The 26,557-nt window shown below is 37.4% G+C and overlaps 1 protein-coding gene across 2 annotated transcripts in view; it reads left to right on the top strand.

Annotated features, from left to right (window-relative positions):
• Nucleotides 1–26,557, top strand: part of igsf21a (immunoglobin superfamily, member 21a) — a 224,195-nt gene that overhangs the window by 191,662 nt on the left and 5,976 nt on the right. The window contains exons 6-9 of one of the 2 annotated variants that reach the window (XM_084100556.1): nucleotides 15,032–15,512; nucleotides 20,534–20,634; nucleotides 24,359–24,551; nucleotides 26,279–26,317. In XM_084100556.1, the coding sequence (XP_083956682.1) occupies nucleotides 15,032–15,512; nucleotides 20,534–20,634; nucleotides 24,359–24,551; nucleotides 26,279–26,317 (814 nt within the window). The remainder of the gene's footprint in view (nucleotides 1–15,031; nucleotides 15,513–20,533; nucleotides 20,635–24,358; nucleotides 24,552–26,278; nucleotides 26,318–26,557) is intronic. The other variant, XM_084100557.1, reaches the window with a different exon arrangement.

A 26,557-nucleotide genomic window follows, 5' to 3' on the forward strand; every position in this document is an offset into this window, starting at 1 on the left:
AATAGGTATGTATTCTCTTTTTATATGAAATGGTAAATACCAGTTTGATTCAGCATGATTGATGTGCACTCCTGACACAAATGAATAAATTACTGTCACTGTAACATTTTTTACTGTAAAATATTGGTCAAATATCGAAGCTGGAATCTCAAGTCTTTAAGTAAAGACCAAGCGTTCGCTTTTGTCATGCTCATTTTGCGATCTACTAGTTTGTGAAACTAGTTTTCAGTCAGCTGGTGAAACAGTGGAGTTGTGTGACGTTGTTCTATGGAGGTGTGTTAAGGTGGGTTTTAGGGCAGTGCTGCAGGGTTACTGGCCTGACAGTGGAAACACAACTTGATTTTGGGCTCGGTGCTTGAAGTCCGAGGCTACTGGCCCCACCCGGCACGTTGTTAGCCCTGGCTCGCACTGCCCCGACTGTGGAAAAGTGGCTATTGTTCCTTCAAACCATTTTGACGTACCTAGCAATAACATTGCTAACATAATTGGTTGTTCAATTGACAATTTCAATCTCAATGTCATTGTTGACTTTATATGGACTCTTTTATCAAAACAGTAGAAGATAATTTGTGCATAAACCTAAGATATAGTTTATCCAAAATTGTCATAATTTAATCGCCATCACGTTGTTCCAAATCTGGATGACTTTCTTTGTTCTGTGTAAGAGAACAATGTTTTGTCCATTCAATGAAGGTAAAACAACACTTTACCCCTACTTGAAATGTATGATTTTTTTTAAATATCTGCTTTTGTATTTCACAGAAGAAAGTCATACGACTCTTATTCACTGTTTGTACAGTGATTGTGTATAGGGTAGAGTGCAAAGACCCTATAACTTTGAGTCTTTTCATTGAAGTCAGTGGTGTTTTTTACGGCTCAACCTTATGAATGTCATCCACACCAGCTCCGCTTGAGTTCAACCAGCAGTTTGTGAAAATCCCATGAGCCCATTAATCACGCTCTGTGGGCACTCCGTAATGTATTCCGGATCTATCTTACCCCCATCTTCAGCAATTAAGAGCCCAGCGTGATAGGCATGTGGTGTAAAAATGATTTCCACCTCCCTACCTGAAGAGTCACATTGCTGAGCACTAGAGCTGACCAGCTCTGGCCTTCATTAGCACAAAACCCATGAGTGCAAGTCCCAAGGAGGGTTCAACCCGCCACTCCGCCTCTCATTACCAGCCAATCCACTGCCATTCATTCACACAAGACAGCCTGCGCTTCCTCATCAAACACCCAGGTAGACCCGCTAATGCAGACAAGCGACATGAGCCAAGAAACAGCAGTTAAATTAGAGCTGAAAAGATCTTTGTCAAAGGTTCCTGGATGTCTGGGAGGCTGATGAGGCTCTTGCAATAATATTTTTCAAAGGAGTTTCAAATCTGGGCTGGTGGTTGAATGTGGCTTGATTTGTGTCGTCCTCAATAGCGAATGAGCCGGTTCTTTTGGATGTGTGAAAGACAACTTATTCAGAGATATAAAGGTTGATTCTCACTTGCAATGTTTGACAGTATTTTCCACATTTCCAATAGCATGTGAATACACTTAGAAATAAATGTGTTTCTAAAACTTTTTGCTGTCAAAAAGATAAGTGATTTTTGTTTGTTCAGGTAAACAGTCTGTTAACCGCGATCTTCCTGATTCTCACATTATCATCAGTAATTTTGAATCTTTTTGAGATTATGGCAGGTGCACAGTCAAAATAAGGGACATACATATAGAAAATGTTATAAATAAGGTAAAACTTTACAAAAAAAGGTCACATTATTTCTGAATTGCATCAGAGATTATTTTAGTGTGTTACTCTTTTCTTTTTATTATTAACTCTTTCCCCACCAGCATTTTGAAAAAAAAGTTGCCAGTTACCGCCAATATTTTCATTGCCCCCAGAATATTTTGTTGTATGAATATATGAACATGCCTCTTTCTATATCAAAAGAAAGAAGAGCCTTTGCTTTATAAAACAAACAAACATCAATTTATTCTAGCTTTGTGCAATCTTCTTTTTTAATCAACACTTGAATGTGGGTAAGTTTCATAAAAAGCAACATTTTGGGCAAAAAACGTCTGGATCAGTTTCAGAATGATCAAAACATAGATGGAGTTGATCGAGTCCATCAACACCCCCAAAGCTTTACAGTCCTATAGCTTGTCCTGGGTCGACATTTAATTCGGTAACATTAGGCAGTTTTGATTTATATGCTGTTTAATGTTGATTATTGCATTATTTTAATGCAATTAAATGCGGTTGCATTATATCGCTTGTTTCTGCCTCTTCTTCGCCTGTGTTTTGATCAGGATATTCAGTACTCTTTCAGAAGATGTGTAATAGTGCCCCCTACCTTATAACAGTGAAAACACGGAAAGCCCGAAATTTCCGTTAATGGCAGGAAAGGTTGTCTCATAAATGACTGAAATTTCCCTCAGTGGCGGGGAAAGAGTTAATGTTGATAGCTGTTTGGGCTCTGAAAATAAGATTATTTTTATTTATTTTTTAAGTATTTGTCCTCATCAAAACAAAAACATTTTAAGGTTGTATCATACAGGATAGAATGTAATTAACTTTATTAAGTAGGCCTTTACTCTGGTATCGTGTGGTAATTAATTATGTGGTTGAAAAATAGGGAAAGGGTGGAGCAGTTTCATGGATTTTGATAAGGCTCAATGGGACCAGAACTGGATGGGGAAAAAATCTTTTGCCAAATTATATTACATCTCATGTGGATTTCTTCCTCTATTCTGTGTTCAAACCTTAGAAGCTCTGTAAAACAATGTTTTGAAATTAATTGTATTCAAGAAATAATTTGGTGTCTCTGGAACTGAAACGGCCCCATTAAGGGAGAACAATGATGTCAAAGTCCCCTTGTAATCGACTATATACTGTTAAATTAATAAATTAATAAATCAACAAAAAAGTCTCCACTGACCTAGACCTAGATACAACTTTAAATTGTTCTTTCTTTTACTGTCTAGTTGTTTAGTTCTACATACAAAAAGCAATATTCTGATCTGGATCAATAGCAGAAAATGACAAAGACGAATGATGAAAATGGCATGGAGTTAAAAAACAAATATATTTTTAAATCAGATAACCAAATATAAAATGCAATCTTAATGCTTTTAAGAGAATCAGAAAGCTAACAATAGTCACTAAGCAAGTTTTAAAACCGAACCAAACTAATATTTATCTTGAATTGCAGGACGATTATTCACTTGTTTGCCTCTTGCTTTACTACAGTAAGTATACAAATAAAATAATGTTATTCTCAACAGATACAGCTGTGCTCCTGGGCCTCAGAATCAGACTGCATTTCTCTTCTGCAACTTCAAATGCCTTTCTCCTTTACTGTCTTATGATTCATCTCATTTGGGCTTTACTGGTGTCATTGCCCCATGGCTTTCTTCTAAATCATCCAAAACATTTTCTATTTTCTTTTTCATGCGTTTACTCTCCTTTTTTTAACAATCTTTACTAAGTCAAATCAATGCCATGGCTTTGCAGTTTAACACCCTCTTGAAATCAATTTAACAGCCACCGTGCATAGCTTGGGGTTCAAAACATTGTATCATTCCCACAGTTGAGCTGAGTACCAGGCATGTTCATCATCTCTCTGCTTTTAGAACAGGCTGTCTTCATTTTGTCACCGTTCAGCTCTTTTCAAACTATTTTGTCTTTCATCAGGCAGACAGAATTCTTTTGACAGATTTGGATGTTGAATTTAAAGACATAGTGCATCCAAAAATGAAATGAGACCCTAAGCTGTTAAGTTTCACAAATTACATTAAAAAAAAATTTGTTCTCAGCTCAGTGAATAACTTACATTTTAGTATTTTCCTCACAAAGCTGTGTGACTTTTTTGTTTGGTTTTGCTTTGTTTTGATAAAATAACAGTCCATTATTCGAGCAACAAAAAGTTAATTTTACATTTAACTTTAAATGTTCACTAAGTATTTTTTTTCTCTCGTTCACTGGCCAAGGTGGTACTGAACTTTATTATACCTGTAGGATCACACGTTTTTTGTTACATTAGGGCAGTTACATTAAATGTACATCATGCAACTTTTGGCCCTCTAGCAGTTAAAAAACAAAACTGCATGCATTTTGCAGAAGAACATTGTTTTGGTTGTGCTTCAGTTGCATATATGACCCTTCACAATAGATAGTGCTTTACAATCAACTCTGAGAGCTACATATGGCAATTTATCTGTTCAATAAAATTGCTTACTCACCTGTTGAGTAATAAAAACGCCTCCATTTGCGTTTACAACAAATCCCTTAGTTCTCAAGCCAATGTTGATTCTCGTTTTATACAAGCTCTGTCGCACTTTCTTTTTGTCGGTATACTCTCCTCTTTTCTGCTCTTTTTAAAACAGGTGATTCCCTGGAGGTTCAAGATTTAGCTTGCTTAACATTTCTCACTTATTGTGACAGCTAACTTATGCCACTCCCACACCATATGTAAAGCCCTAAAATACACCTATAATAGGCTTACCATAGTGAATCAGGGCAAGACAAAAAAAAAAAAAAATTAAAAAAGGATTGATGATGTATTGTCTCATTGTTTAAATTTAGTTAATTTTGAATAGTTAATTTATATCAAAATAAAAAGTTACCTTTAAATATAACTGCTTTCTCTAGGCCAATGATTGACTTGATGTGAATGTACACAAACTTATTTTTCAAAAGTATTCTTTTTTTTTTAAAGTGTAACATTTTAAGCATTTTGTTTGTTAGTCTCCTCACATGGCAAATGGACTTGTTTGTCAAGGGTTGTTTCTTATCTTTAAATACCAGGACGAGCAGCATTCAAAAACACAGCAGTCCATCGGCTGAGGCCAGGCTGGTGTGTCCTCTGCACAATCTGATGCTGATTGAAAGAGGGCTAGATAATCATCCCCTATATTATCTGTCATTAAGTTCGCTCGGCTCTCACTCCCGCATTTTAACCACAGAAGTAAAGCCATCATTTCTTTGACAATCCAGTGATTAAATATGACAATGTTAGGAAGTAGAAAAGGAGGCCAAAGGAACAGGCACTATTGTAAAGTCTCTAAATGAGTTTTCCACTCAAAATAATGTGCTTGGCAATAGGCTGTATGCAGGTGCTTTCATTAGTGTCCATTCATGGGCAAATGGCTCCGCTGGCGGCGTGAAGCATTGTGCTGTGGCGAGCACGCGGAATTACATCGCTGTTTGTTTGCTGCGCTCATTCAAATCCGCAGAGGTGGGGGCGCACGCATGCATGTTTTGTGCGCTTCTATTGTGTGAAGCGTGCTGGAACACTGATGCATTCAAGACCTGAAACTATGGGTTTTTTTTTCTTTTGTAATGTGGTGGATCTAAAAACTGCCAAAAACACTTCAAGGGCAATGTACTACATGCCATTTTGGCTTATTTCAGCACTTACTGCATTATTGTGCAATATATCCTGCTTGGATAGACTCATTGGCTGCTGTGTAATTATTCTCCTTACTAAGGCGTGAGACATGAGCGCCGCATTCATGCGGAACTATTTATGGTTGTGTGGGAGTTAGACGTGTGACATCCCGACATCTCCCTAAAAGGGACTTCAGAAACTCTGCTTTTCCCCAGACAACAACCAATCAAAGACAGCCCATCAACAGTGCATCAAACATGTCTGATATCTAATTTGTATTGATGGAAATGAGCATTGTGACTACGGCTGTAGATACAAGGCAATTATTGAAGGCACATTAGAGAGAAATTAATATAAGGACAATTGATTATCCCCTGTGAAAAGAAACAATGAGCTTTTTCCTGCTCGTGGTGTGATAAGACATTACCAGTAATAAGCAATGCTCTGCTGGAATGATTAATGGAGCTTACTGTAATGTACAGTAGTTATTATAACCAAGGTTATTATTATAACTGAAACTAAAACTAAAACCATTAAAAAATATTATAATTAAAATAAATAAACTTTAACTGAAATAAAATAAAATTTTATTTTTAATAAAAAAAAATTATTATTTTACTAATTTTATTTCAGCTAGTTGGTAAGGCAACATTTCAAACTAAAACTAAAACCGTAATAAAAATTAATAAAAAATATATAGCCTTTTTTATTATATATTATAACATGGGACGTGTTTAAAGGGATACTTCAGGATTTAGCATTAAGCTTTGTATTAGTAGAAAACCTGTAGTATTTTCGAATTACCGTGCTTTCCACCCTCATATCCCCCTGAAACGAGAGATTTATATATTTTTTAAAAAAAATCGTCATTTTGCGTCATCTGAGGATTTTTTGGACAGAGGCTAAAGACTACAGCCAGTAGTAGGGGCTGTCCCGCATGTTTTCAACCCGCCCATAGAGGGTGGGATCTCACTCACAGAATGTACACATAGTGTCAGCCATCTTTTTTTGGAAGCTAAGCTAACAGGCTCTTGCTCTGTGGAGAAAGCTGAGTAGTAGGGGTTGCCATCCTCTTTTTCCCGGACATGTCCGGCCGTCGAGATCGTCCAAAATGTCCGGGATTCGGCTTTTGCTTTCTGCAGTCGCCATTCATTGTTTACATGTACACCTTTTGTTTCAATCTAACTGTATTCATTCCGATTGGTGAATCTGAATGTAGTGTTTACATGAACGCTAAACAAGTGATCGGTTGATGTGCGTTTTAACATTGAAGAAAATTCCCGCTCCTCCGTGAGAGATACGAGACCGGTGCGTCTCACAGGTGTCGCTCATCAGTAGGCTAATCACGCCACCGGCCTTGCGCCGTTCTCCCACGGCCCTCAGTCTGCTCGCCACAGTAAACATAATGAATGGCGACTGTAGAACGCAAAAGCCGAATCCCGGACATTTTGGCCGATCTCGAAATCCCGGGCAGACTCGTCACGGAGACTCACTGGTAGCCTAGTCTTGTTGTTTAACTGCGCGCTCTTACCAGTAGGCGTGGCTTGGGAGTGGCCTCATAGAGCAGCGAAGCAAGTGCATTCTGGGAGTTGTTGTCTTTCATCCACATAAGCCAAAAATACATTTTCTGGCTTTTCTCAGTCTAGAAAGCTCCAAATTCAAAAATAATTTCACATTTCTTCTACATAAATGACCCATTTTAAATACACATTCATCTTTCCAGCGGTGAAGTATCCCTTTAAGCAGTTTTAAACAAAACTTGCACATGCTGACTGTGGGAATCACATTTTGGTAACAATCTACAATAAGGTTTCATTTGTTAACAGTAGTTATAATATGTTATATATATATATAACAAACTATAATATGTGTGTGTGTGTGTGTGTGTGTGTATGTGTATATATATATATACATTGAAGTAAAATAATTGAAAGTGGGGGGAAAATCACATTATGAAATAAATGTTTTTCTGTCATTATGAAATAAATATATACCTGACACAGGCTGTATTACTATATTACATAGTTTGTTATACATATAACATATTGTAACTACTGTACTGCTGCAGACACACACATTTTTTGCAACCTAAAAATAACAGCTCTGAGTCTTCTCCTATATTGCCTGATGAGTTTGGAGAACACCTGACAAGAGATCAGAGACCATTACTCCATTCAGAATCTCTCCAGATCCTTCAGATTCCCAGATCCATGTTGGCTTCTCTTCAGTTCACTCCACTCATTTTCTATAGGGTTTAGGTCTGAGGACTGGGATGGCTATTGCAGATGCTTGGTTTTGTGCTCAGTGACCCATTTTTGTTTTGATTTTGATGTTTGCTTTTGGATCACTGTCCTGTTGGAAGATCTAAACATGGCCCGTTATAAGATTTCTAGCGCAGGCTGTCAGGTTTTGATTTTTTATCTGTTGGTATTTGATCGAATCCATGACGCCATGTATCTGAACAAGATGTCCAGGACCTCTGGCAGAAAATTAGGCCCACAGCATTAAAGATACAGCAGAGTATTTCATTTTACACATGGGGTACTTTTTTATCCCTGTATGAACCAAACCCATATTAAGTGTTTGCTGCCAAAAAGCTCTCTTTTTTTATTGTTTCTGTGGCAGTGATCCAAAAACAAACATCAAAATCAAACCAAAAATGGGTCACTGAGCACAAAACCAAGCATCTGCAATGGCCATCCCAGTCCCAGACCTGAACCCTATAGAAAATGAGTGGACTGAACTGAAGAGAAGAAGCGCCAACATGGATCTGGGAATCTGAAGGATCTGGAGAGATTCTGCATGGAGTAATGGTCTCTGATCTCTTGTCAGGTGTTCTCCAAACTCATCAGGCAATATAGGAGAAGACTCAGAGCTGTTATCTTGGAAAAAGGAGGTTGCAAAAAGTATTTAATAAAAGGTTCAAATAAAAAGGTTTATTTCAAATAATTGTTCCCAACGTGTTTTGGAGAAAAACATTTATTTCATAATGTGATTCTCCCCCCCCCCCCCATCATTTTACAGCCATCTTTGATCATATTTACCAAGGGGGCAAATAATTCTGACCAGCACTGCATATAACATTAATATCAATGAACAATATTTTTACAGCATTTATTTGTCTAATTTCAACATTTATCAATGCATTTTTCAAAACCAAAGTTGTATTTATTAACATTCATTAATAGAGTGTGAACTAACGTGAACGAATAATTTTTACTAATGTTATTTACTAATGTTAGTTTATTTATTGATTTTTACTAATGTTAAAAAAGATTAGTAAATGCTTTAAAAAATATATATTGCTCATTGTTAGTTCATGTTAGCTAAGGCATTAACAAATTTTAACAAATAAAACCTTATTGTAAAGTATTACCACATTTCTTTAGAAACATGTTGGTGAGAGCGTATGTTTAGAGTTTAGACTGTGTTGAAGACTGAAGTATGGCATCCGCAACTCACGAACGGCATTCTGTTCAAATTGCAGGGAGCTGTATTACAGTATGAATAATTGAAGAGACTGTGTTTGCAAAGAATGGGGCTTGGAATGAGTTGAGCATGTTGTGTGACCGTTACCTTGGTGATTAGCATGGCTATGAATAGGAGTTTTGTGCACTATTTGCAGAGGCAGGCTCTCTCTCTCTCTCTCTCTCTCTCTCTCTCTCTCTCTCTCTCTCTCTCTCATATTTAACCCAGATTGAGGAAGAGGATTTATAGCTCCACATGCTGGCGACATGTAGGTACTGCAGACACATTAAAGGGATAGTTCACCCAAAAATGAAAATTACCCCATGATTTACTCACTCTCAAGACATCCTTGGTGTACATGACTTTCTTCTTTTAGACGAATACAATCGGCTCTTCCAAGCTTTATAATGGCAGTAAATGGAGGACGAGATTTTGAAGCCCAAAAAAGTGCATCCATCCATCATACTTCTGAAGCGAAGCAATGCTTTTGTGTAAGAAAAATATCCATTTAAACCTTTACAAACTAAAATAACTAGCTTCAGACAGACGGCCGTACGCATCGATTTACGTAAAAAGAGTAACCCTTGACCTGACGCATGACGCATTGGCGAACATGGAAACGCAGAGGATATAGCAAATCAAAACACCAGTCACGAATTAGAAGTCTAAAATGAGAATTTTTAAAGAGAAATGTCGGAGGAGCTTGAGTTTTTTTGCCCAGCCCTATTTGTTTGAACCGCGAGAGGCATGAACTGCCGGAAGCTAGTTATTTTAGTTTTTAAAGTTTTAAATACAGTGTGTGCAGAATTATTAGGCACGTTGATTTTCTGATCATATTTTATTCCCAGGCACATTTTGCCAATTCCAAACCATATTAATCTTAATAACTACTATTCATTTTGTATTTAATAATTTATAAGTGATATATAATTGTTCATGAAGGCTGGAAATGAAAAACGCCTTATATTCAGGTGTGCAGAATTATTAGGCAAGTTTTCATTTACAGATAAAATAAGCCAAAAAAGAGATTTAACTAAGCCTGAAAAGTCAAAAAATTATTAAATGCCCATGAGAAGAATGCAATACTAATGCAAAACTAGAAATTTCAGTTAAGGCATGACCGTTGGACAGTGAAATGCTCATTAGGTCAGCAGGGTCAAACAAATACAGGTGGAGAAGAAAAGACACATGTTAACTGCAAAAGAATTAAGAATTAAGGTGAAGAATTAAGTGTGAAACCATCAGGAACCCTTAAGTCTTCAGCACCACCATTTTCCAGACCTGCAACCTACCTGGAGTCTCCAGAAGAGCAAGGTGTCAGGGTCTCAGAGACTTAGGATAGGTAAAGAATCCTAAAAATGAACCCCCTCTTAATAAGAATCACAAGCTGAAGTGTTGTGAAATACATGAAGACTGTTTTTTTATAGGCTTTATAGACAGACAGATTGAGAGTGACTCTTGAAGGACCAGCACCACATCCTCTTCTACCACTATTTGAAGAATTCATCTTCCAGAATACGTTTTAATAAGTTTTGGGAGTTTATTTTTAGTCCATCTCCTACCCTGAAGTCCGTTTTGCATTCTGATGAATTCTTCACGTCCAGACGCTTTACGGTCTTTGGATCTGTTTCTTGCAAACGTATGGATTCTAAAGATTTGGATTACATCAAGCTAATAAAATGGATGTCTTTTGCGAATTTATGCTGTGTTTTAGTGTATTATGGGTCTGTAGGAGAAAACGCCTTTTGTGTCTCACGGTAAATAAACCAAATATTACAAAATGTTTAAACGATTGAAGAAGGTATTTTAAGGTTTTAAAGTGTATTCTTGTTTAACACCATATAGGCTAATCCTCCGAAACGAGTTTGCAGCAGAAGGCACGAACAGAGCGAAATGTTATTATTTATGAGTAACGTTAATGTTATTATATGAGTAACGTTAACGTTAAACTGTATTAATAAATGCGACTGAAAATTTAATTGATAAGACAATTGAATGCAATAGAGTGAAAACATTAATGCCACGATTTTAATATGCATAAGTTAAGGAATACGTACAAATTTGTACGTCGGTAAAGTTGTTTATACGTAAATAAATTACGTTTTTGTTCTGTCAATACGTAAATATTATACGTTTTAGTGCTGTAAATACGTCACTAAATAAAACGTAAATACATGTACGTATCGTATAACTACACTTTACGTAAAAATACAAACGTATTCTCATGAGATCACGTTGCAGCACCACAACTTGAAGTTTGGCTAGATATTTTGTTTTCTTTTGTATGATGAATCAAAGTTCAGAAATAAGGCTAACATTATATCTTACATTTTTGATCATGTGTATGCATTTTTATGCTTTGCAAACTGAAAAAAGCGACCTTTGGTTGTGAATTCTGCTTGTCACACTTTATAACTTTAAAACATTTAATTTATGTACCATTTTTGTTTGTTTGTTTTTTTACTTTTTATTTATCAAAAAAAATCCTGAAAAAAAGGATCAGTGTTTTTACAGAAATATTAAGCAGCACAACTGACCAAACCGCTCAATCCATGTGGATTAGTTTTACTATCTCTTTATGAACTTTTTGAAACAACAAAGTGGTAGTTGCGTGGACTATCAATGAAGGGACAGAAATCTCTCAGATTTCATTTAAAATATCTTCATGTGTGTTTCGAAGATGAACGGAAGTCTTACAGATTTGCATCAACGGGAAGTAATTGATGATTTATTTTTATTTTTTTCATTTTTGGGTGAACTAACCCTTGCAATGGCTGCTGAAAATGTAGCTGTGTTAAAACATGAATAAATTACATTTTAGAATAGCCTATTCAAATAGAAAACAGTTATTTGCAATTGCAATAATATGTCACAATATTACTGTTTATACTGTATATTTCATCAGATAAATGCAGCCTTGTTGAGCATAAGAGACTTCTTCCAAAAACATTTTTTTTTTTTAAATGTACCAACCCCATATTGTGTGTTTACATGGCAAACAGGCATGTGACAAACTGGCATTTGCTCATATGCTTGCTTAGAAAACTCCCTCATTTCACTTGCCTATAGATCCTCCATACGTTGCAATTGAACTAGCCTCTGTTCAGCCGTAGCATGAATTATTGCATTGTCCTTTCTAAAAAGCCTCCGTAGTCAAGCCATTGTTTTGTTATCTCACACAGCCACTAATATTAGTCATTAGCTGTTGTCTGAAGCCTAAGCTATTAGCATGTGGTTTCCACTATGCATCTGCTTTTGTCTCCCCTTCCCTGTGGCTGCAGGGGCAAATAGTCCGATAATGCAAGTAAAAGCCACAGTGTGGTATATGCTGTTAACCTCTCTCAGCAGCAGAGATAAAGTGTGTACTTTAGAGCACATTAGCCGCAAAAACAGTCCTCGCGTGGAGGAAAAGAGCGCTGTCCCTTACAAGACTCTCACTTCCTATCTATCTAAATTCTTGTGATATTGCTACAGTAGCAGGAAACAAGACTTCTCAAGGACGTGAGCTTAATTCACCCTTGTTACATTGTTTATTTACCCTGCAGAGTGCGGGGCATAAATGGTGGGATCAAATCAAAGCCAGACTAAACCACACACATAAAGAAAGGGCAGAAAAGGGCTACAGTGCAAGGAAAGGTCTTGTGTAATGCAATGACACTTTGATCTTGTGCGAACGGAATTTAAAGAGTCCAAAGGTCCCTGAATGGACAAGCAGATTATATATAATATATCTATATAGCACACAGAGCATTTATAGCTTTATGCCGAATCCCTCTCTTTCTTTCTTGTGGAGCAGTGGAGGGTAAGGGAGGGATTGAGAGGAAAAGGGGTACAAGCAAAGCACTGTGCAAACATTAATGCTACAGGCATTAGGCCTACTGAATTTAATACACATATCTGGAGGTTGTGTGTTGAAGTGGGAACTTAATTCCCTGTCAAGTGATTTACCAGCCGGGAATCTTAATACCCAAATGCACTGTAGTGGAGAGAGGCTGTTACAGCAATGTGCTGGTGGAACATAAACACAAAGCAGAAACTGTGTCACGTTTATTTTCCATTCACCAGCGCTGAGGGGCTGAATGACGCTTAGCATTTTCCCAGATACATTTGCTTAGACTTGCCAATCACAAGCCAGGTAATTTCACAGTTTACTTTGATTGCAGCAGATACTTTCTATTCCTCATACCATTTTTATACCAAAATTATGCTGGTTTTAATGCTGGAGAGTGGAGACAGCAAAGCACTTTCAGAACCAGCCTGCATATCCAGGTGACAGTCAAGCACAGACTTACTGACTGTTGTACTAGTAGTAATACATGACCTGCCAACTAATCGTAGCACATCAGTGCGAGTCTTAAGAGTGTGAAGAACATATTTAAACATCTGAAGTCATTTGATTTGGATTCTCTATGAAGTCATGAGTTTCTGTTGATGCAACAGTTCACATCATTTTTAAATATAATAATATTATTTTAGATAGATAAGGAAAAGTATTTATTTATTTATAGCATATTTTAGGGGCTGGTATAAATAATAAATAAATAAAAAATAGTGGGGAAAAAACTGTCTTCAGCTGGCCCATAACCTATAGTTTACATATATGTTGGTATGAAGATAAATGATAAATAAAAATGATATGAAAACTGTTTCATACCATTTATTTATTTTATTTTTTTATACCAGCATATTTTATGGGCCGGTTTTGTTTGTTTGTTTATCAAAATATTTTATTTTATTTTATGCCATGAATATTTTAGGGGCCGATTGGAGTCTTTTTCCATCCCACTTTTATTTACTCATTTATTTATTTAAAACTGCATAGTTTATTTTGTCACGTTATGTTGGTGTTTTGGTTTCGTTTTTGTGGACTTTGTCGCATTATTTTCTTGTTTCCTTTCGTTGTCATGGTTTCTAGTTTGTGTTAATTTGTTGTTATGGTGATTCATTGTTACCTTTATTAGCTCACACCTGTTTCATATTAGTTCATTATCTTGTGTGTATAGTCTTTTGTTCTCTGAGTTGATTTTCTTGTGTTGGTTGTGTATGGCGCACCCTGTTTTGTTTTATTGTCGTGTTGGATGTCACTCTTTTGTTTTGTTATAATAAAGTTTTAAAGGGTTAGTTCACCCAAAAATGAAAATTCTGTCAGTAATTACTCACCCTCATGTTGTTCCAACCGCGTAAGACCTTCGTTCATCTTCGGAACACAAATTAAGATATTTTTGATTAAATCTGAGAGCTGATCACTCCTCCATAGGTTTCTATGTGATTGAAACTTGCTGGCCCAGAAAAGTTATTAAAGAGATCATTAATACAGTCCAAGTGACTACAGTGGCTCAATCTTAAGTATATCAAGCGACAAGAATACTTTTTGTGCGCAAAAACAAACAAAAATAACGACTTTATTCCACTATTCATTTCCTTCTCTCTGGGCCTCGTAGTGTTTTTGTGCTGCGCGTCTGTGTTACACGTCATCACGCATCACACACATGACCAGCGTCGGCCAATAGTGAGCCTACGTGGTGACGTGCAACACAGACGCGCAGCGCAAAACACTACGTGAACCAACTAGAGGCCCAGAGAGAAGGAAATGAATAGTGGAATAAAGTCGTTATTTTTGTTTGTTTTTGCGCACAAAAAGTATTCTCGTCGCTTGATATACTTAAGATTGAGCCACTGTAGTCACTTGGTGGACTATATTAACGATCTCTTTAATAACTTTTCTGGGCCAGCAAGTTTCAATCACATAGAAACCTATGGAGGAGTGATCAGCTCTCAGATTTAATCAAAAATATCTTAATTTGTGTTACGAAGATGAACGAAGGTCTTACGCGGTTGGAACAACATGAGGGTGAGTAATTACTGACAGAATTTTCATTTTTGGGTGAACTAACCCTTTAAGCTACATTTAGATCTGCTATGCTTCTTCGCATCTTCATCCTCATCATAATGTGACACATATACTGTTTTCCTAATATATTTATTTATTTGTTTATTTTATACCAGCATATTTTAGAAGCAGGTTGGACTTTGTTCATTTTCAGTCCTTCTGACACGTTTTCAGTTGGACTAAAAAGTTTACGTGGTGTTTTAAAAATTGTCTTAGTCTAATTGAAGTGCTAATAAACATACTGAAGGTGAGAAAACTTGCACACACTTTAACTTTCTGTGTGTCTTTCCAGGTATACTTCAAGCGGGACGGAGAGTTGATAGAGGTGATATCCTACGTTTCGCCCACTGTGGGTTACGAGGGCGCCGGCTCCGCTGGTGTGCGTGGAGCCAGACCTTTGATCAGCAGGGATCTGGATGACACTAAGCTGAGGAAGTCTCTATCTCTGCTGGGTCCGGATGGCAAGCCCGGACGCCTCAACACGGAGAGCCCTGGGCGGAGCTACATGGCCAGACAGCCCGGCCAAGAGCCCAGCCCGGCCACAGAGACCATCCCAGAGACAGTGGTCAGCCGGGAGTTCCCTCGCTGGGTTCAGAGTACAGACCCCCTGTACTTCTTCAGCAACACACACATTCCCCAGAGTGATGGGTCTGTGCTGGTTCAGGCCAAGCTTACCTGGACGCTGAATCCACAGTTGGACAACGATGCCCTGTTTAGCTGCGAGGTCACGCACCCGGCTCTCTCTATGCCTATGCAGACTGAGGTCATACTGGGTAAGTCTTGCTTTTGTTGGCTTTACCATTGATTTGGCAGGATATAGATCTTAAGATCGATTTGAAAAAAATGTTTTTGACCTTCATCCTAGTCATTCACCTCCTCTCGCCCAATCACGGGTAAATCCCTTTACATCCCCATCTGACAGATGCAGCGAGACCAACACTGGTTTCTATTTGTTGCTTAATTGCATTACAGGCAAGTAGATTGCAGTTGCTAATGCAGAATGCAAAATCTTCCAGTGAGTGACAGGCCAATTCATTGAGCTGTCCGTGCAGTAGATTGAGTTAACTTAACCATGTTATTGAAAAAGTCAACCTGAATTAAAGAAATCAAGGATAAAGGGAATCTCGCAGTGCACTAAAATGATGCTGGTTCTCACTGTTGCAACCCATTCTTAATTTTAAAAAAGCTTTACTGTCTGCTAATTAAGATACTAAGGCGAGGATATGTAAAAATGCATGTTGCGTTTTATATTTGTCAGTGAAATAAAAATTTTGCTTTCACTTGTCTGCATGTAATAAAAGTCATAAGAGCAATATCAAAAAAGAATGGGATGCTCGCATACCTTTGTATTTTCATGGATGAGAGGCTTTTTTGTGCATTTTTTTGCTTTTAAAGCTACAACAAAGATGGCCTTATGATCCCATTATCACTTCAAAGGCAGCACTCACTTGTATTCTCTGCTATCAGCCTCAGAAAAAGGCGAGTGATGAGACGCAAGACAAGATAAACAGAGACATTTCTCACACTTAATGGTAGAAGAGCAGTGCAGAAAGAGATGAACGAGGGGAAAGGACAAAAAAACGAGGGATAAGACGAAGAAAGGAAGGATGGTCTAGAAGTTCCATTCAATATTCCTCTCTCTTTCTCATTCTCACTTGTTCCGTCATTCGCATCTCATTCCAGCATGATCTCCCTCTGTGCGTTTCATGGCTGCTAAGACAGAAGTTTGCAATCCTATCGCAAGAGGATCTGCTTCTTTTACAAATGTTTGCCTCTTACCCTGAGAGATAGAGAGATGTGATTTTATTTTCTCTCAAACATGGTTCCCTGGTGTTTATGAAATAATCATTATAACCACAGGGGAAAATAACAGCAGAGGAAAATCTGATTGCATATAGCCACGATATACCAAAAATCATGGGATCTCTATGTTTGAGGAATTGGTTTGTGCTAAATGACAAAGACAGATCCCTTAGCTTAGCGAATAACACATCAATAAGTTGTTTTACTATATGCAGTTGGGCATAAACTGTGCAACAATAGAAATGCATCAACCGGGAGTTTTTGCTTCACTGTTTATACTGCTGGAGATGTATTTCACATCTCTCAGTGGGCAAGACTGCTTTGTTATTTACACATAATAATGATGCATGGATAAATGTGAAAATGTAGTGCGGGACATGTCCCAAAGCCAGTCAAGATAAACAAGAGCATGCTTTTCAAAGGGGTTTAATGCAAAGTGGTGATTAGTTGTTTACGCTTGCCAGGCAATGTTATAACAAGCAACATTAATACTTTTTTATATTATTAGATCTACATTTTTAAATATTTTGTTTTTAACTCTAGTCTTATGTAATGTGAAGCTGTTTTTGCACTGATGCCAGATCTGTTCATTGGTTTTGAATAAGCTTTTATTTTGTTTTGCATCCACTGAGTTCCAAATAAAACAAGAAGAAAATTGCTTTTATTTGTAACATATTTAGAATTTAGAATATAAACCATGTTTTCATTGAATTTCCTTAAAATTCCTGTGCAAATTTAACAAGTGCACAGTGTCAGCATCAAAGCGATATTTTTTTTTTAATGTCTGTCTTGAGAGCAGGAACGTTTGTTTCTGAAGCTGCACAAGGAAAGGAGGGTGTTGTATCATCGCTTGCATGGTAGTGAGAGCAAGAGAAGTAAATTCGCTAGAGTGCAGGCCTAGAAAAGCCTAACTTTCGATTTTTGTATTTTAACAAAGCCTTGTCTGTGCAACAGTTCGATCCATAAATTTAACAGCAGGTTTCTTAAGAAAAAAAGATGAAGAGCACTATTTCGGCTTCTCTTTGTTTTCACCCAAAGAATACAAAACCAATATATGCAGTTTATTGGTTTTAATTGTGTCTTATCTCATACATGCATACATACGGTAGTAAAAAAAAAAAAAAAAATTGTTAAAAAAATAAAGTAAAACCAGTAATATTGTGAAATGTTATTACAATTGAAATTACTGTTTTCTATTTTAATATATTTTTCAGCAGCCATTACTTTAGTCTTCAGTGTCACATGATCCTTCAGAAATCATTGTAACATGCTGATTTACTGCTCAAGAAACAATTTCTTATTATATTAATGTTGAAGTCAGTTATGCTGCTTAATATTTCTGTGAAAACTGTGATAAACTGTGATTATTTGACATATGGAAGTAAAGTCAATCGCAACTTCTGTTCCATTATGACTTTAAGGAACAAGGCTGTTTTATTTATTCCAGTTACTATCCTGATACTTCTGGTGCAGGTGATCCACTAACCTGTACTCAGAAAATGAAAGGCAAGTCATAAGAGCATTCACGAGTCATACATCTTTCACAGTTTTTAATATTTTCACATGAGACAGAAACATCTTTACAGTGACTCAAATTTGTGTTACATTCACTGAATATTCATGAGGCGAGTCTCACGCAGTGTCCTAAATGGATGCGGTTGGTCCATAGAGGCGGTGTTCTCAGAACGCTGTCCTCACCTCAGAGCATCACGGCTGGGCTTGTTGCCCTGACTTGGCTGTTTGTCAGTCATGTCCAAATATGCAGTGATTCAGTCAGTGCCTCTCCATAATTAAAGCTGAGCCAGGCTCAGCAGTGGGGATTTGCATGGGTGAAGGTGCTACTGATTCAGCAAAACACAGAAGGGGAATGAGTTATATTTTCACATCCAGAGGCTAGAGATGATCTATGCTACACGCCAAGTTTCTCTACCCAATAGACTGATAATAAGTACACAGATGTTTATTGTGGGTGGTTTGTGGGAGTGTGAACTAATCTGTGAACATTCAAACATCCTTATATTTCCATTTAGAGTTTCAGTGGCTTCAAGGTTTGGTGGACCATAGAAGCACGAGAGACGTTGTCATTTGAAGGTTTGGTCAAACAAGTCTGAGAAGAAAGCCAGGCTCAAGTATGACATCATTTATACATGGATAACAGACATCCTTTGGTTGGTCCTGTAACAACATTTCCTGTAAACCTAACTAAATAATTTGATTGGTTGATGAGAATGTTCCAGGAACATTCTTGGGTAAATTACATTAGCCCACAGCCACACTTGACATGGTAGCACAATCTTAGCTTACAGTATTTTCTCTTATTTCCCTCCATAGCAGCTCCTAAAGGTCCCAATTTCATACTCGGCTAATATTAAAACTAAATATTGAAACTTTTTGTAGTTCTCTAACCTAGTGAAGCCTGAAAAGTGGACAGCTATGTGGCCCTCAGTTACATTGTTTGGATCCTGGAGTTGGTTCCAGACATCTGGCCATCACTTTACTTCAACAGCGAGCTTTTTATAAGGCTTTTTCAGGGTAATTCTGTTAAAAATACAATTTAACCGGTGCAATTTTACCCTTTTTGTTTTCTTTAAAAAAGAGACTGAAATGGCAGAATCGTTACCTGGCATCATGGATAGGAAAATGTCCCAGCTCAGTGAATTTTTTATTTGTCTACTCCTGTGGTTAGGTTTTAGGTTAGGCAATCCAAGGTATTGATCCGTTAATTCATCCACTTGGTACAGAAAAGGCAGGGTCAGTCTTCAAGTGTCCATTGCTCTGTCAGAACACAGGCCCTATCAATGGTCTCCCTTTGTTTTCCAACTGTTTTCTTAGGGAATCGATGGAGTCGTTGAGTCATGATTCATGCCTTGACAAACTCTTAATCCCTCTTGTGTATTGCATTTCACATCTCTTTTTCCACTCTGCAGAGCCTGGCCGCTAATATCCCAAATCATTTCCATAATAAGAAAGCTGGCAAAAGAGGATTTCTATGTATTCAGTGTAGTGTCCTGCCATAACTTGATTTATGTGTGAAATGCACATTCACAGGACCCATTACAACTGTAAGAACGGAAATCATAATCCATTAAGCAGCACCAGGGGGTAATCATTAAACTGACTAAGACTGGCCTGATGCCTCATTAGCTTTTGCTGGACACTCTGTGGCTTGATTGATGGCTAAAAGCATGATTAGCCATTGTTTCACATAGTTCTCAGTAGTTGGATTATCTGTATGTGTTGTAGGAGCCAAAGCGTAGCATTAGTCGTAATGAGGGTTGAAAAAAGGCCACAGTGGGATGTATTTTTGAACAATTTCAAGTCTGATTTGCCTTTACTAAGCTTCACTCTGGAATTTTGTGTTAGTGCAAACATATGGCTCACAAAACTTGTTTTATGGTTCTCAGGGCTATGCAGAGTGGATGCTGGTAATCATAGTAAACGATGCAGAACCACTTAACATGGGACCATTCGGAGGCTTTTTCGCACTGCTATAAAGCGTCTTGCTTGTACTGCCAAATAGAGGAAGTTTCGCTTGAGAAACTTGTGGTCTCACTTTCCAGACGTACAAAATCACTTTCTTATCTTTCCCTTGAGTACACAAGAGAAATCCTCTGTGCCTGAGAAGGTCAAAATATGATGTTTTAACCTTCCTTTCCTTCATCACATCCCAGCCATTCTCTGAGACCAAATTAAACCCATCTGGGAGATTCGGTCCACACAAGACAAGGGAATTAGTTCTCTAAGTGTCTCTTATCTTACTTCCTCCACCGTTTGCCTTGCACGCTCTGTTTCTTCTTCAGTAATGAGTGTCTACCCAATTTAGGTCCTTGTCCCTCTTGGGAAATAAATACTCCTCAGCAATTTCAATGTAGGAAACCAAGAGTCTCCAAGTTGACCTCCAAGTCAAACACCATGTCTTTAGTCTGTTAATACTGTGCTATTGTTTTAATGTTACCCAACCAAAACTATGTTTTCTTGTTTCCCTTCATAGCGGCTCCTAAAGGCCCCAGGCTTGTGATATCCCCTACCAGGGCAAAGGTAGGGGATACGGTTCGCATCACCGTCCAAGGTTTCCAGGTAGGATCTCCAGTGGTAAGTGCATGGGGATTACGAAACCAGGGCCAAGTTCAGTTTTGGATACGAGGAGATTTGTCCCACATGTGCAGTTAAGCCTGTGTGATGTATAGATATAGTGACCATTCTTACAGAGTGTGCAATACAACACATGTATCTGTCAGCTCCTGACCCCACTGCTGCTATCCATGAGCTATCAATCCAAATGGTTCAGCCTGTCCGAGGAGGGTTGCACTGCATCTGACAAATTCAAACCGTTCAATCATTTAAGTTGCAATGAAATCAAAATAGAGGGTTTTCAAAGTCCTTTAAAGGTCACCAGAACAAAAAACTTTGAAAGTGATCTATTGAAAAACACTTAGGGCTGCAACTCAAAAAAAGACCTTGAGCACTCAAGGTTATTGGGAAGGACTGGGTTCATATCGACTGCGAGATAAGATAAGAGTCTAATAAAAGAATAAGGATGCTTTTGTAAATGGTCTATAGGCAAAAATGGATGAAATGCCATTTAAGTTGCGGTTATTTTCTAATTGATTTTTCTGTTGTTAGTGCTCTGTATTTCATTGTCATCTCCATGAACACAGAACAAAGGGAACAAAACTAATACGCTGTTGCATTTAATAAATCTCTTAAAATTCATAAATTCGCTAAATGATAACATTATAGACATTTGTTCCATTTAGACGTTTTTCCGGTTTGCCTGCTGTTGGCCGTTAATGGAAATAATTGGTGTTTCAGAGCACTGCAAAAGAAAAGAAAAAAATCTTAATTATTTGGTTTTGTTTTCCAATAAGTATATCTGGAAAAATTTAGGATGTAAAAACATCCTTAAAATAAGACACATTTACTTTTACTTCTAAATTCTGTGAGACTTTCAGAGAATAAGTAGCAATTAGGAAGTTAAGGTTATTTTCTCACCCCATTGTCAAATAGAGTTTTCCTATTTTTAAGCATACAATCTAACTAAATTGTGTTATATTTGTGCTTTAATTAAAACTGAGTTAAGAAGCATTATCAAAAATAAACTTAATTAGTATTACAGTGTGTTAGTTTAATTTAGTATAAAGTAGTATATTTTCTGAAAACAAGTCTTAATAACTTATGCCATTTTGCGTCTAATATAAATGTATCTTGTTTAAAGGATGTTTTCCAATAAAATGGTATAAACAAGACATGAAAACTGATCAGGAAAAAAAATAGTTTTTTTTATTTTATTTGTTTGCAGTGAAAAACATATGCTTGACAAGAATAGCCCCAGAAATAAGGCAGAGTGATTTATAATGCTAACATTTGGCTTCTCTTTGCTAGTGCTAAACTCCTCTCACTTGTGTTTGTGTTCTGTTTTGTATTCTCACCAGAAGGCATAAGAGCATCTGATTAAAAAACAAATCAGCTGTTTGTTGATGTATTTCACTGCAGCTTTTAGGGATTTTGTTGCTTTCGTTTGTTCTTGTCAAACTAGCTAGCAAAACAGGTGCGAGCACAGAGCTAGCCAGGAGCACTTTACTGTCAACGGCGCCAAATTTATACTTGCATCAATAGTCCGTCAGCTTCCACAGACCTAGTGAAGCAGGGAGATTGTCTCAGTGTAACTATCAGCGTCTGCCAAGAGGTAAAAAAAATCTTCCCCTAGCAGATAAACACAGGACAGTTTGGTGATGATCCACCCAATCTTTTTGACAGGTCTGACTAAGAGATGTGTCTAGCCAACAGCATTCAGGTGAAAAGAAATTAGACCCGATATGCTATCATCACTGAATCTACTTTACGCTATTTCATCGTTTGTGTCATGAATTTAAAGGAATGTTACTGTAGTTCTGTTTTATCCCTCCTGGAAAATCCAGGTAGCTTGGTGATGGTTAAAACAGACCATTTTCCTGTTGTTTTACTGGTCATTAGCAGATTTAGACTGGTAATTCCCAGATCTTAACTGTTTTTAGCAGATCTAAACTGGCCATTTGCAGGTTAACACTGCATGGGTGCACGGGCAGTTTGTCTGGCAGATCTGTGTGTTTATTTCACCCACAATTTACATATTTGAAGTACACCTTTAAATAATAGAAAGAATGGTCACCATAAACAGGCTTGACGGGGACATAAATCCAGTTTGGATCTTAATATTTACACAAAGGCTTTCAGAGGATTTTAAAGCCAATGAAGATTTATTTGGAAGAACGTCTCCCTTATCCCTAGCTGCTCCAGAGCCCTGGGTTTCACAAGTAGATGGATAAATGTTAACACAGAACACTAAATACTACCCTGCAGTTCAAATAAAAAAAAAATAATAATAATAAAAAAAACAGATTCAATATCCCCTTTGGTTTACTTTGACTCTAGTAAATTCACCAACAGGAGGGGTCACATTGGTGTTTCCTTCCTTTCTGATTTGAAAATTGTATTTGAATAGAGTACAAAAGCATTTATGCTCTCCAAGAGCTTGTCTTACCATTACAGTACATCCTGATATAAACCATGTGAGTGCCATGGGGGATATTTTTTATCTGGATCTGACCTAATTCCACCAGCAAGTGCAAACTCATTTCACTGCAGTCATGGTGTGAATGTTGGAAGTCCAGTGACACACAGCCAAGCCACACTCTCCAATGAGCCATTATCAAAGGTCACCCAGTGAAGCCACATGATTTTGTGAAGTTAGATGGATTGTGCCAGCCAGTCACTTATCACATCTAGAACATGGGTAGATTGGTTTGATCAGCAGGGGAAAGATGGATCTAAAAATGAATCGGGATGTAGCCCTGGCTTAGGCACTGAGATTTTCTACCTTGTTTCTGGGTTTCATCACACCTGTCCTTTTGTGTAGAATCAAACGATCTTATAGTGACTTTCACAAGTATTAAAATGCAAGGACTTATTCAAAATAGACATGAAAGAATTTAGTATTGTGTGAGTGGGCTTCCAGGCATACTGTAGTTGCAGACAATGCTATACACCATGGACCTCTGTAAAGGAGTGTATAAGAATATTTTATATTCTTTTGCCTCTTGTGGACTACCTGTTTGATATGGTATTTTTTTCATTGCCCCGCTAAAAACCATCAAAACCCTAACATTCCTCTTCCTGGATAAGTCTATAACAAGAAATGCCTAAATTGTTGATGAGTTGGTAACTTGGTACAAGATTTATATCTCTTATTTTTTGTCCTTTCTTCCAAACTGAAAAAGGTATTGATTATTGATTGTTTTTAAGTAAAAATGTTGGTGTTTTTCGAAATGAGTTTAAATTATTCATAAATTAACAAGTTTCTTAATGTCTTAAGATGCTTTTTTAAAATGCACTGTATTTTTAAGGGATGCACCGATATTAATATTCTGGTGATACCAATAAGCTGATAATTATTTAAAATTATATTTTTTTTATATTAAAATCTATATTATTTTAACTAAATAAATAAAAAATAAAACATTTTTAAAAAATCAATTTAAAATGCTACAAGTGAATTTATGCATCACAGTATTATAATTTACAGTATAAAAAATGGTTATTAATTTTTACAAATGTCTGTAAAAAAAACTAACTGTAGTTAGATGACAGGAAATGTAAAAATAGGAGAAGGAATTTAATATCCTAAATATTTATCTAATATTGGGCCGATAACTGATTCAGTAAAAATTTATTGTGCATCCCTTTCTGTATCTTGGGGTTCAACTGATTATTTTTCTCTTCATCTTTTTTCCTCAATGTACACATTCTTGTGTACTAAACACACATACACTCCTTCCAGAATGAGGTGTTTCCTGAGCCTCTGTTCACCTGGACTCGGGTGGGCGGCAGACTGCTGGACGGCAGTGCCGAGAGAGATGGGAAGGAACTGGTGTTGGAGCGAGTGCCTGCAGAACTCAATGGCTCCATGTACCGCTGCACGGCCCAGAATCCATTGGGTTCCACTGACACACATACGCGCCTCATTGTTTTTGGTGAGTCGCTCCAGCAGTAACTCCTTTTCCTATCATAAATACACTAAGTTCTTTGTTAGTTTTTGTCTATATTTTGTCTATGTAATATTAAAAGTCAATATATGTCATATTCATTCATTTTAGTAAAATTCACTCTAATTTTAGTCAAAATTGACATGACCATCAAATCTGCAGTACCTCTGAAATTTTTGGGTCACAGATGTCTTTCCTTAAGGGATATTGTCTTTTGTTAGCACAAATATCAAATTGCCAACATCTTGTTAAAAGAAAAATTGCCTCTTTTGTGTGATAGTTTCATTTCCTTGTGTTTTTGTCTAGCCATCTTTTGCTGCTGAAACAGATGCTGTGCCCACTAAGTCTTGGCTTTTGATTTCATTGATGTTAGAAAGAAATTGTTTGCTGACACTGTGCGTGCGTGCGTGTGTGCGTGCGTGTGCCCGCGCTTTGTCGCCCCTGGACTAATTTCCCCCCTGAGTTTTCAAGGCTGCCAGGGTTTATGAGAGATCTGCCTATAGCGTGAGCGCAGATCTAATCAAATATGTGCTTTGGAAGATAAAGGACAGTCGGTGCTCCTCTGGATAATCCGAATGACACCCAAGGCTGAGGACAGCTGCATATGGTTCATCATCAGCCGTGAACATACTACTGCACTTGTGATCTATTGAATCAGTTGTTTATAGCAGATTCAACCACATGCGAAAACTATTTTTTCTCACTCCTCAAAATAATGCGCAATCATGTACGACACATGCACAACCTTTGCTAAACTAAAAGGGATAGGGCACTCAAAATTTTTCTCATTATTCACCCATTATTCTCAATCAGTGAGTTTAGACTGGTTTTGTGAAAAATTGTATGCTTTTTGGACCCTTTAAGCTTCATTCCTAATTCACTGTAATTGCACGGAAATACTTTCTTCTTTTTTGTTTCACGGAAGGAATGTGGCTTTGAAAGAACATGAGGGTAAGTGAATAATGACATCATGTTCAATTTTAGATGAGCATGTGCTGTGCAATTCTTTACATTGAGACACATCTACAAATCATTGGGCTGAGCACAGGAGGCCATTTGGTGGAAAGTGGTTATTTGGAGAGGACGTAACCTGGGGAATGGTTCATGTGGAAGAGCATTAATGTCTATGTAACACCCAAGTGAGCCCTGCGTCATCCACCTCATTCAAATTACCTTTGTGCTTTTGAGTCTGAACACGGGTGGCAGAGAGTGGAGAACGGTGATTAGAGCCTTTGAACTGGGCTACTATTGACCTGTTTCAATAGCCATTCATTAAAGCTCATCAGCTGTATTAAAGAACAAAGATTAGCATTTAGGAGAAAGGAAGCTTGTTATAGATTTTTGCTGCTATGGTATCAGTCGAGGTGACGGTTGAGGATTCTTGGAAAAGATTTTGGTGGGGGTTTTTTTGTTTTTTTTTTGTTTTTTTTCTTCTTCTCCGTGCATTCACAGAGAACTCAAAGTTCAAAAGGTTCTAGTCTTTGGTGGATTTTACATTGAAGTCAGCCAAGAATAGGGCTGAACTTATGAACATTGGCTGCTGATAGCTCTTTGGCGGTATTCTAGTCTTGTTTCTGTGAGATTTGTGGTTTTTATCCTTCATTAGACCACAAACTTATGATGGTTATATATTGTATTATTTAATAATACACTCTTTCTCTCTCCCTCTCCACCTCTTTATCACCAACTCCCCCTCCTCTTCCTCTGTTCTGCAGAAAACCCAAGTATGATGAAAAACACACAGAATCCAAACAGTAAGTATTTGAACGCCTCTGTGATTATATTCATTGGCTGTGTGAGCCTTTTGCTTCCTCTTGTTTGAGAAGACTCTTTGATTAATTAAAAATGACAAAAGAGCAGCAGTGTTTTCTTCCTGAGTGCTAAACTAAAGTTTAAAAAAATATATACAGATATGCAGCGAGATGCAGCAAGGTCAGAATACTGCATCCCACAATGCACTGCACTCAACTTGATCTTTCATTTTGAACCAAAGC

This window comes from Abramis brama (genome assembly GCF_963993115.1).
Source record: "Abramis brama genome assembly, chromosome: 23".
NCBI lineage: Eukaryota > Metazoa > Chordata > Actinopteri > Cypriniformes > Leuciscidae > Abramis > Abramis brama.